Source organism: Rousettus aegyptiacus, unplaced genomic scaffold (genome assembly GCF_014176215.1).
Source record: "Rousettus aegyptiacus isolate mRouAeg1 unplaced genomic scaffold, mRouAeg1.p scaffold_m13_p_11, whole genome shotgun sequence".
In the NCBI taxonomy this organism is placed as follows: domain Eukaryota; kingdom Metazoa; phylum Chordata; class Mammalia; order Chiroptera; family Pteropodidae; genus Rousettus; species Rousettus aegyptiacus.
The window spans coordinates 426,479-438,724 of NW_023416286.1; the positions used below are offsets into that span (position 1 = coordinate 426,479).

The 12,246-nt window shown below is 48.9% G+C and overlaps 2 protein-coding genes across 4 annotated transcripts in view; one reads left to right on the forward strand and one right to left on the reverse strand.

The window, feature by feature from the left end:
- Positions 1 to 42: 42 nt before the first annotated feature.
- Positions 43 to 1,097, forward strand: MRPL57 (mitochondrial ribosomal protein L57). The gene is made up of 2 exons (XM_016152106.2): positions 43 to 128; positions 261 to 1,097. The coding sequence occupies exon 2, from the start codon at positions 266 to 268 to the stop codon at positions 572 to 574; it is 309 nt and encodes a 102-aa protein (XP_016007592.1). The 5' UTR covers positions 43 to 128; positions 261 to 265; the 3' UTR covers positions 575 to 1,097.
- A 3,472-nt stretch (positions 1,098 to 4,569) lies between these two features.
- The window catches only part of ZDHHC20 (zinc finger DHHC-type palmitoyltransferase 20), a 41,034-nt gene continuing 33,357 nt past the window's right edge, over positions 4,570 to 12,246 (reverse strand). The window contains exons 10-12 of one of the 3 annotated variants that reach the window (XM_016152127.2): positions 11,357 to 11,446; positions 9,845 to 9,960; positions 4,570 to 7,989 (exon numbers count right to left, since the gene is read on the reverse strand). In XM_016152127.2, the coding sequence (XP_016007613.1) occupies positions 7,982 to 7,989; positions 9,845 to 9,960; positions 11,357 to 11,446 (214 nt within the window). In that variant the 3' untranslated portion in view covers positions 4,570 to 7,981. Of the gene's footprint in view, positions 7,990 to 9,844; positions 9,964 to 10,294; positions 10,340 to 11,356; positions 11,447 to 12,246 lie in introns of those variants that run through there. The other 2 variants (XM_016152123.2, XM_016152131.2) reach the window with 2 other exon arrangements.

Sequence of the window (12,246 nt, forward strand, 5' to 3'; positions counted from 1 at the left end):
AGAGCCGAAGCCTCGCGCGAGGGATGCTGGGGCCCGGCGTCGCGGGCGCATTTCCGGCATCGCGGCCGCACTTCCGGCGTCGCATCCGCCCGCAGCGAAGGACGCGGGGCTCCGCACGCGTGCCACCGGTGAGTGCGCCTGCGGTCGCCGAGGCCTGGGGGTCCGGGGGCGAGCGCCCCACTTCCCTCGAGGACGGCGGGGTGCAGTCTCGCGGGCGCCAGCCTCGCCGCCAACCGTCTCTCTGCCTCCGCCCCCCGCAGGCGCCATGTTCCTGACCGCCCTGCTGCGCCGCAACCGCATCCCCGGCCGGCAGTGGATCGGGAAGCACCGGCGGCCGCGCGCCGTGTCCGCTTGGGCCAAACAGAACATGCTCCGCCGCCTGGAGACCGAGGCCGAGAACCACTACTGGCTGAGCGCGCCGTACCTCAGCGCCGAGCAGGAGTACGGCCACGCTGCGGCGCGCCGGGCGGCCGCCTTCCAGGCCCTCAAGGCGGCCTGCGAGGCCAACTTCCCCCCGCACCGGCGGCTCGCCGACCAGCTCGACCACCTCAACGTCACCAAGAAGTGGTCCTGACGCCGAGCTGCCGTCTCCTCGCCACCTGGTCCGGGACCAGAACACGCGGGCCTTTGGACCAGGAGCGGCCCGCGAACGTGCGCGTGGCGTCTGGGCTCGGGATGCGACTCGTCGCCTCGTCGCCGCTGGGTCGTGTGTCTGTACTCTGCGAGTCGGGTCCCAGGTGATGGGAGGCGTGTTTGCGGTGAAAGCTGCAATAAAGCTGCAAAGCATGTTTTGGGATCTGTGTGTCTGGGACCCTTGGGTGAGTTGGCGGCGTGCCGTCCGTCAATGAAAACGAGCCTTTCGGTTAGGCATTCCTAAATATGGTATTAAAGAAAAGGGTTTGTATTTTGTTTTCTGGCATTTGGTATTCAAAGTGTACATTTCAATGAAGGGAAGGGTATTAGAACAGATATGTAAAAGTTCATTTTAAGAAACATCTTTATGGAGATATAATTAACAACTATACAATTCATCAGTTGGAGTTGTTTTTCAAATAACCTTTTTCTGAACATAATAAAAAGTCACTTGATATGTGTTACGAGACAATTTTACATGTGAGGAAACACTTAAGGAATCCCCCAAATTACACCTCCAGTAATCACAACGACTTGCACTTAAATTGCCATATAATCCAATAATCTTTATTGTTTATGCTGTCTGTATGTTTAATAGAAAAACTTCAAAATGCCTAGAACAAAGGTCCCCTCTCTCACTGTGTCTGCCCTCGCCTTGGACTCTGGATGCAGATGTGGACAGGTAAACGACGTGTCCTTTTAAACTGCCAAGTGGATCACACCATGTGTGTGGATTTCTGCAATTTTGAAAACTTAAGGAGCTTTCCCTGGCAGTTACTTCATTTTTTATAAATGTAGCTACACAGAACCTTTTAATGGTTCCATTGTAGTCTGAATGCAGTAACATAGTTTTCTGTTGGTGGACATTGGTTTTCCTTATGTACTGATTTTTTAAAAAGCATCTTAAACACCTAGCTTTAGGTGTAGGAAACAGATTTTTTTCCGTATCGGGAAAAACCCAATTTTTCTGTTTCTCTCCTGTGTCTCAACTCAAAACACTTCCAGTCACCAAATGTGTGGTTTTACCCCCACCAAACAATTCTCTGGCTGTGACACCGCCTGGCTGGCCTACAGTGCAGTTCACTCTGGCACTGTCTGTGGGGACACAGAGACAGCTCCGCAGCTTAAAAGGGCTCAGTCCCATGAGACGGCTCCCCCTCTCCCCTGCTTCAGATTTGAGTTGCGTCTAGGTCCCCAAGTTACCCACAACATCTGTTTGACTGCAAATTGGAGGTTCCCGCAACCCGCTCCTCAGCTTTGATCAGTTGTCTGGAACAGCCAGATGGAGGTGCGGGGGCAGGTGGGGGCTCGAGCCCAGAGATGTCTGGTGGGGTCGGGCACACCCTCCCGGTCTGCATGTGTTTGCCAGTCAGAGAGCTCCGGACCTACCCCACAATGGGAGTTACCGGGGCTGGCGGACTTCCTCCAGGGCCTTGTCCATGAGTAACTCTATTTCCAGTCCCCCCACCCCACCTTGAAGACGGGGTGCCACTGAAAATCCCAAGCTCCTCACCCAGGAGTCACTCTGGAGCCCACTTGGTCAGCTCATTAGAGCACAAGATACTTCTAGCGCTCTGACCATCTAGGAAGCTTCAGGAGCTCTGCCCACACCTCACCTGCATGGCTCCCGTGCTAAAGGTCGGGGTGGGGTGGGGGGAGTGCCTGCGGTTAAGCACAGAGAAACACGCGCTGCCCAATTACTTCTTGTTACAGCCGAGCCCTTTACGCTCCCACCAAAGGCACTGCCCACACCCTCAGTAGACCGGCCAGGGCCTGTTGGGCAAAGAGAATCTCATTGCTAATTCCACTCGCGTTTCTTCAACAAAGCCGAGCATCATTCTCCTTGCTGTGTGATTCATCGTTCCCATTTCCTGTGACTTTCTTGTTCTGTCTCCATTTTTTCCCATTGATGCTAGTTTTCTCCTAAATGTTCATGTACTCAAATGTTTTAATCAGCAGCAACATGCCTACCTAGAAATAAATGCCTGTCCTATGCCGTTACAAAACCTTTTACTCATCTTTTCTTGCAGTACGTTTCTGTTTTCGTTTTCTAATATTTCAGTGCAAGAGCCTTCTGGAATGTAGTGTGAGATGTGAAGGGTAGCAGCGACTTTTTTCCCCAAGTGGCTGGCACATTGGTGCGGCATCATGTCATCCAGCCTCTTTCCCCCACCGATCTGCAGAACGTCCAAGGCACCATTTTTTGTTTTTACAACGTGTGCACGTAGGATGAACACAAAGATAGCATGAGAGGGCACACGGTGACTGTAGCCCGTCGCTCCCCCGTCCTCCTCTGCAGGCGACCCCATTGGAAGTTCACTGTGTCTCCCGCACACACAGCTGTGAACGTGGGTGGGTGGGATGTTTCTAACAGTACTGCAGCGAATGTCCTGATAGCTATGGCTCATAATGCAAGAGTGAACCTACAAAACTTCTAAAAATATAACCTGATTGGTCAAAGAATACGGGCATTTGAAGACGGTATTGTCAAATTATTCTCCAGAGACACTGCCCCATAAACGTATACTTCCACTCAAAAGTGTGATAAAGAGTGTGATCGGCTGACTGATGTTTTTCAAGTTTGGGATAATTTTAAAGGCTGCAGTGCCCACTTTTGAGAACTTAGGCAACACAACAGAGACCAAATCTAATGAACGTGAACTTCATTACCGCAGTTCTTTTCTGAACTCGTTTGTGGGCAGCTAGTAGAAAGAAAGAGTCTCGAAGAATTTATAACCTAGTGAGATGACCTGCAAGTGAGTTTAACCAATACGGGCAAAATGAAATCCATTCTGGAAACAGTAGAGTGCTCCAGGCAGCATGGAGGTACTCACTGTTTTTGAAGGCCCTGGGGACAGTGACAAAAGGGTGCTTCAAGAGTTGGAAATCCTGGATGAAAAGAATTACCTGGGGGGAGGGGGAGAAATGGGCAGGGAGGGGACATTCTAGGGTAAATAACAGGATGCCATGAATCAGAACACTCCACCCGCACACACCAGATGAGAGGCACCGAGGGTTAGGGACAGCAATGTTAACACCCGTGAAACCTGTCCCACAGACGCCAGCATCTCCACACTTGCAGAGCAGTCCAGAAGAGCTAGCTCACAAGAAATGAGGGGCCTAAGGCCAGGCGACGCCATTAGTTATATACTCTGTAAGCGTCACAGCGGCCTTCTGGCCATTTCCTAGTTAATCCTCCTCCCTGCCCCTCATAGTGCTCTGAACCGGAGCGGGGGTGGGATCGCTTCAACCCTTCTGGCCTCTGCTGGTTCCTGGGACCCACAGCCCCGCCTCAGGCCCTCGCTTCACTCAGCAGCATCGCCTGTCAAAAGCACTTGGTTAGGGAGCTGGTGCACAAACACCATAAAAGATGAAATCACTCAGCATCTTGAGAACCACAGTTCGACTTTCGGTGTTTGAAACGTCTTCACCTTCACTTTCAAATACAAAGTGACTTCTGAGTTGAAAATTAAATTGTCAGTAAAAACGAAGCTAAAACCTTTCTGAGGCAAGCACCTAGTCCAGCCTAGGGAGACTACAGTGTTACTGAACTCAAACAATAACTTAGATGTGGTCGCCCCAAACTGTTAGTCAGACCTTTCTCTAAACACCATTTTACTAGATTTTTTAAATTTATTTTTATGTCTTTATTATTATTTTTTTATGCCTACAGCACCTGGTCTTCCTAGGTAGTCTCCCATCCAAGTACTAACCAGGCCCAACCCTGCTTAGCTTCTGAAATCTGACATCGGGCAGCATGGCCATAGACCATGGACTGTGGCTCCACTGGGGTGTGAACCCAGACCTCCTATGTGTAAAGCAGATGTGCTAACCACTATACCATGGAACCACATCCCTATTTTACCAGATTTTTGACCAAGATAATTGTCATTCTCTCATTTGGTAAATAGCACTTCGTAACAACAACAAAAAAACTATTGAAGTACAGTATTTTATTTTTCTTTATTAATAAAGTAACTTATGATCTTTGAAAAAAGTTTAGAATGTTCATTCAGCCTTTCTGTTAAGGTGGATTAGACCATCCAGAGGACAAAGCAAAGGGTGAGCATTCAGTCATGGTCCAGGGTGATACTCCTGAGAAGCAAATACAAGACCTACGGGACTCAAGAGCAAAGACAACTCCAGTAAACTGTTTCAAATCTGTTTATATAAAAACATTGAAGATCACTTTAAAATAGCATCCATCTTTTCTTTTAAATGGGCATAGACCCATCTGCAGTCATGTACAAATATAATGACTACCAGCTTTCTCAAACTTTTAATACAAATACAAATCCTTGATTCTTCATACAACCCAACAAAATATAAAGTGAACTCGTTAGAAAAATATGGAACTTTCTGAATCTATATTGCATTTTTAATTGGAAAATACAGTTCAGATTATATGAAACATGGATTTCAGGTTTACATATTAGTTATAGCTTAGAGATTATTAGATATGGTCTTTATGTTAGCTGAAATGCAAAAATATGATTAATTTCTTAATAACAGATTAAAAAATACTTTCCATTGATAGCAGTGCTAGTCCTAGATCAAAAGCTACACATCTGGTAAGTCACTGCGTGTGTGGTCAGTGCCCCGAATATGCAGATCCTAACACCAAGCCCTTAATATACACGTGCTTTAAACATTACTGAATGGAAACCTCATGTCGGATAATCCTGAATTTAAACAACCCTGTAAACAAAGTCAAAATCTGCTTTCTACTAGAAATAAAATTCAAGTAAACATTGCATATTTGATTTAAACTAACCTTGCAGTTAAATTATGACACATTGAATCATAACCATTAAATATGTAAAAAGATGTAAAAAATCATACGTGTGTAAAGACGAAACTAAACTCTGTAAACGTGTCCCCGTTTAGTGACTACTCTACCACAGCTGCCCCTGGCAAGGTGACACTGGTCAGATGCCTCGGCTACCGAATGTTCAAGTAAGTTTGTGCCCAGGTGAAACCGAGTCTCCGGTCACTTTGTTTTTTAATGGCAGTGGCAAGACCTGAAGTTCGATTTTATTTTCCTTAAATAGCACACCTGTTCACGCATTCGAAGGGCCATAGATGGTTCTAAGAAATTCTCCCAGGGCTTCATTTCGACCTTCCTCCCCAAAGAGTGATAGCACTCATCAATACCAGGTGAAACAGCAAAGAGGCAGCCTTTCCCTGGTTCCGAACCACCTGGAGGCTCCTGCTGAGCGCGTCCTGTGAGTAAACTCACCCAGACAGTATTCAGAATATGGCAAAATGTTGGCTTTAAAAGGTGTTAACTGAAAAATTCTGAGAAGGTGTTTACTATGCTATTAAAGGTGATGTTAATTAACAGGAATTAAAAGAACTGAGAAAGATTACAACACCACAAAAGTGCCTGGATATGTTAAAGGGGAAAATTGGGTCTCATTGGTTATTAGGTGCATGCAAATCCTTTGATCTAAATGTAGAAATACTCATAAAAGTCCCACGAGAACACTTCTGAAAGTAGTAAATTTAAACATTTACTATTTCCTTGTAATGTATAAGCTGCCAAACTGAAGTGATCATTTTGGTTGGTAACTGGTATCCCTGAATTCTCATACTTAAGGGTTTTCTAGAATCGAGATTATTAAGACTACAGTTAAAATAAAGGTGGAAGAATTCATATGATAGTATTCCAAACTACAGTTTCAAAGCTAACACGTTCCTTTGGTTCACGGGGAAAAGTTACTTCCTCTTAAAATCTAATATTAGTATTAACCAGTGGGATTATGTAAATCTTATAAATGGAAAACCTGGAGTAGTTCAGCAGAAAGTTTATGTGACATCTGAGTGTAGAGCTATCCCTCGTATATTGTTTGGCATGCAGAAAGCACTCTAAAAATATTTGTTGGATGAATGAAAACTAAGGTCTGATTATTTTGCAAAATCAGAAATCAGAAATCAAATAATGTTAGAGGTCATCCAGCCCCATCATCCCCAACGCACCCTCCACCCCCAGCCCCATCCTACAGAGAGGAAAACTATAGCCCCTGGTACTTCACAGATGCTCGTTAAACTTCATCTCTGTCCACTACTGGCAGCAAATCACATTGTTTTGTGTGTGTATTTGACTAAACACTATAAACAAGGATTGACATTTCTACATTGTTACTCCTTTATAAGATACTATATTTCTCTTTAGAATTAATGCAACAATTCTTGCCACTTAGACTGGACTTCAAAAGGAAAAGAGGATATGTATCTAGCAGGCAGAAAGAGGCTGCTGTTAGAATGTCAGATTTAGTATTTTGCATGAAGAGCGGAATCCGCCTTTCAGAGACTGGAAGTTTTAAACAACTGCTCGGGTTAGACTGTCTTTCCTGAGAGCAGTATTATGCTCGACAGTTTCACTTTAGTTTAAATTGCCTTTTAAGTCACTGAGTGAGCTGTTTATAGCCTCGCTGTGAAGTTACAGGGTAATTTTTCATCATCTGCTAAACTGAAATTTGATTCGACAGTCCACTGCCTCCACACACCTGGGGAGCCTGCCTGTTCTTCTCTCGGCTTGTCTTCTAGCCACTTCTACCTGTTCCCACTGAGTCCAGTATTTCTACAGCACACGCATCTGTGTTTCCCTGCCCTACAGTCATGAAAATTCAACAAAAAAAGTAACCTAAAAGCAGGGGGAAACAAAAATATTTCTTAAACTGCTAAATTTTCTTTAAGTCTTGGGCACAATGCTACACTAAGCCTTCGATGAATTCCACAAATGTGCTCCACATCTTAAATCATTGTATTTAGTTATCCTAATCCTACTGAGTGTTACTGTATAGCCAACAATAAAAAAATCTTTATTAAAAATGTTGAAAAGTTTAAAACAGTAATTATGAATTAGCAAAACCTAGTTGTAAAAAAGCAGTTCTTTTCTTTTCCTTACACAGTATAAGCAACAGTAATTTTGATTTATTTTTCACTTTCAGCCACCAAACCGCCCTAGATGTACTTCGCTTAAGATAAGTTTTTAGCGTACGTTTCAGGAGTGAAAGTGTATGTGGACCATAGGAAAGAAGTCTGATACCGTAAGTCGGGTATTAAAAAACTAGGCCTGCCACGTGGCCGGGACAGGCAGCCGCTGCCGCACCTCGTCACAGGCTCGTGTTATTTGCAAAGGGACAGTCGGTCACTTCCGTGGCTGTGAGTAGCTGTTGGCTGATGAGATTAAGGCGTCTTCCCGCTCTGCAGTCTGTGGACCCCGCGATCCGCTGAAGGCTTCCGTTTTGAAAAATATATATATCTTCTGTTATACTTCAATTTTTTCATTCCACTGATCATTTTCTTGCAAATAATACTGAAAACAGCAGTCCGTAACATGTCTTTATAAACCTATAAAAAACAGAAACAATCGAGTTATTGCTTAAAACTTGATTTCACTTTTTGAAAACAAGATTATTAACGGTGCAAAGCTGCCAGGGAGCCGCGGGGCGGGACGTCGCCGGCCCTCCCCGCTGGCGCAGGCGACGGCACTTCCCGGCAGCTGTCCGGCTGTCTGAGCGCCCCGCTGTCAACACGTGGCGGACCCCGCAAGGCCCGGGACTTCAGAGCCGCCGCAGGGGTGCGGCGCCCGCAGCCGCAGTCCCTGCGCCTTCAGCGGCGGCTGCGAAGCGGGCCGCGCACCCCGTCCGCAGAGTGGCCGCGCCCGCCGGACCCTGCTGCGCCCCGGGAGCGTCTGGCCGGCGCGACAGCTGAGCGGGCAGCAGTGGCTCCCGGAGGACCGCGGGGCCGGGCTCCGGACACGGGGCGTCCTCACGGGAGGCCGCACAGCCACTGCGCCGTCTCGGGCGTCAGGGGGCCCGGCCCCGCACAGGGGGGACGTGGGCGGCCGCGGCTGCCTCCGTCCACTCAGCCTTCAGCTACTCTCTGCTCTGGATCAGACTTCAAAAACAGCCAAAAGTCACCTTTTCTCCTTAAACTCATTAACACAAATGTCAGTTGTCCATACACCAACCCTACACAATCTTTATCAGTTTCATGAGTTTACCAAGAACACTCACCAAGCTCGTACTGGGCTGGCAAGGAAATGGCATTGAGGGTGACACCACCCAGCCTTCCCAAATCACCTCATCCTGCTGTACAGCGGAAAGAGTAAAAGCTGGAACTGTGCATTTCGAGATGATGAACTATGCAAACGAACTGCATTCGTTCAAGGAAATTACCTCTGCACTGTCCAGCCTGCCTCTCAGTCAACCTCTTCGTTATGGACAAGGGGTGCCCGTTTCCTATTGCCACCGTGACACGGTCATTTGTCCCCGTAGGCACGTAAGTATGTGTGACACGACAAAAACGAGCGTTAAGTTTCTGGCTAAACAGCAACATCGATGACTGCCGTAACACTTGTCTTCCCGCAGACCCGGAGCGTGGAGAGCCGGGCGTCCACTGAGCACGTGGCCCACCGGGGACCCGGATGCCGGGCAAGGGCCCCGGCCCCGGGAAGACCCCGGGCGCGCTGCCGCTCTGTAACTGAACCGCTGCTGACGTCCCAAAGGACGTGCGAGCCCGGAATTCTGACGGCAAGTTTTCAGGTTTTAGGGTATTTCCTAGAGTCAGTACAAAGTGACCTGAATGTCCGGATTACTTTTCTACAGGAAGAAGATACGAGGACGGTGTGACTATTAGAGCCGCCGCAGACCTGCCCCGGCTGCGATGCGAGTTGCGGAGGGGCCGGGCTGCGTCACAGGCCCAGGCTCGCTTCCCCGCCGCTCCTGCTGCACCCGCCGCTCCACGGTGCACGCGTGATTCAGGAAATGCTCAAGGATCGTGAAGAAAAGGTTAAAAGCCCTTTGAGTGCGCTCTTCTTAATCGGGCAGCTTTTCAAAACATGATTTTCAAATAAGCAAAAGCTAGGGCCCTCAAGAATAACCCTGTTTAAGTTTTACTTAGAATATTATGCCAACATTACTGTCTACGTCTGAGGTAAAGAAATATATGGCTGGTTAACAACCAAAAAAAAAAAAAATCTAACTGTGAACAGAACAGAATGTGAACAGAACGGAACACGGCCTCCCTCAACCCCTTTCCGTGGAAGCTGCCGGTAACAGCAACGCCCCCGGACACATCTTCCTAAGAGCTCCGTGTGTTAGTATTCTAAAAGGCGACATTGTTTTCTGATCTTCGTCCACGTATTGAATCTGGCATCGTCTGTGTGAGCGCCCGCGCCACGTTTCCCAGTGACAAGCGTTACCTGGTCTGCCCGCATCTTCGGACCCGTCCCCGGCCCACGCGGCCTCGGCCTCGGCCTCCAGCAGTCGGTTTTTCGACTCACTAAGCGGTTTGACAGGGAAGGGCTGGTTTGAGCCACTACTGCAAAGAAAGGTGAATAACTTAGTCGATGGTTGAACGCTCAATTACGAATACTCGATTAATAAGCAGCACATTAGTATTCCTGCTCCTAAATTTATGAGGGCGGCTCGTAAGCTGTCAGCCTGGCTCCAAAAGAAAAAGATGCCCCTCCCGCTGCACGGCCCGCTAGACCCAAGACTGAACTCGGCGCTGGCAATGAAATCAAAAATCGCAGGCGAAAGGAAAAGCGTCAGAGGCCGGCCTGAAACATCCTGCGCCTGTGTTAATCCACAGCCGCAAGCAGCACGAGGACAGGTGAGGGCCTGTGTCCCTGGCCAGGGCAGAAAATTACCTGTCATTTCCCAAGTTTTCTGCTTTCTACCTCTGCAGCTTAGATCTAAAGGGAAAAAATGATTTGGTGATTCCGCGCGGACTTTTCCAGCTGCCGGACCGGGGAGGGCGAGGACTGGCCGAAAGAGAAGGAGCAAGGTATGTTGTGCCCTTGTGGGCTGTGACACAGTACCGCAGCCTCCGCGGTGACCCCTGGAGGCAGGTGTGGGTACCCCGCTCTGCAGAGCTGGAAGCGGGCTCAGAGAGTTCTGAGCTGCATCCAAACCCATGTAAGTGTCAGCGCTCCGGGCCGAGGACCGGAGGGTCCCGGCTCCAAGGCCCGGAGGGTCCGGCTCCAAGGCCGGCTCCTCCACTGACAACATGCAGGGGGTGGTTCCCCCCCCCCCCCAAATTAACTGCTGTCAAAGGTCCCAGTGGCTTCACTTGGACAGAGCATCTCTGTCTTCTTTACGGGTTCATTTAGAACAGACGGTGTCTCTGAACGCACGAACCAGCCCACTTGCCACGTGAATACGGAGAAGAGGCCTCCGCGATGAATGAGAGTAAACTCTATACTCGTGCTTCTGAATGCTCATTAATATTCTCACACTGCCGTTAAAATGTTTATCAAAATAAACTGGTGAACAGAACAATGCCTCATTTCTTTGAAAAACGGAACTGATATAAACCAGTATAATCCCATCTTGAAAGAGCGTCTTAGCCCCTGGGAAGACGCAGCACCCTTAGGTGGCCCTGCTGCCTAGTTTATGCAGACAGTTCCAGTGCTATGTGACTGTCCTGGTCCAACTAGCAAGGGCCAGTGTTCTCTTTCTTATTCTCAAACGTGTCCGGTTTAGGTGATGGAAGAAGGAGGCTCGTTCCCTAAGCATACATGTCATGTGGCGGTATCATATGTGATCAGACACACATCGCTGCGAGTACCCGTCAGTTACGGCTGCAGCAGCCTCCCCCAGCGGGGCCGGCTCGCTAAGTCGCCACCATGTTACTGTCAGATGCACACGATGACACGCGTGTGTGCTCTGCGTCCTAAGGCGCGCGGACGCCTGCGTGACAGGAAACGCACCTTCTGGCACTCTCGTGCTGGGCTGTAACGGAGGCTTGTTCTGGATCCATCCCCACGAGGCGCGTCGGAAAACTGCAGCCGTCACCCAGACTGCAAATAAAAAATCGGGGACAACTTAAATCACGTCGAAGTAAATCAAAGTGGTTTTGTCACAAAGTAAAACTTAGCTCCCATTTTTCAGAGGCATGGTACAAAGGAATTACCATAACTTGTCATTTCTGAGAGTAATTCCTAAGGTTCTTAAGGTGGATTAGCCTCCATTGAGAAAAACCATTCTCTCTTACAATTTACGTATATGTAAAAACATATCTTCCATAATAGCGTATGCCAATTCTCCTTTAATAAAAAGTTATCTCCCGTGACTATGAAGAGTACGATACCTCAAACACAGGAATTCAAATATCTGGCTCACTGAGGCTCATCACAGTCATTTAAGACGTCGGCCCCACGCGCACGCACGCGGCCGCACCCCCGAAACGCACGTTTGGGATGCGCACGGTGAGCAGGACAGCGCTGCGCCCGCGAAGGCCGCCCTCTGACGCGGGGACAGACGTGCCACATCCCTATTCTGAAACCCCCAGAGCTGTGCACAACAGGGCGTCGCGTCCGCGTCCGGCCAAGGCGGATTAAGCAGCAGATCGGACGCCCCGCCGTAAACCACCCACGGCCAGGCACGGCAGCGGGCGACCGGCCTCGTAGGCCCGAGGGGCACGCGGGGCAGGGGACCAAGGTCTCCGGCCCGGGTGATGGGGACAGGGCTCAGGGAGCGCGCAGGGTGTCACGGCGGTCCTCCGATGCGCCGGCACCCGGGGCAGAGATCTGATTGTGCACCCGGCCCCCCTCTGCGGGCCTAAAGGTGCCCCAGGGACAATGCGCCTCCAGACCCAACT

What these genes read in the sequence shown, in the direction of transcription:
- MRPL57 (XM_016152106.2), top strand. Translation starts at nt 266, where the DNA reads ATGTTCCTGACCGCCCTGCTGCGCCGCAACCGCATCCCCGGCCGGCAG.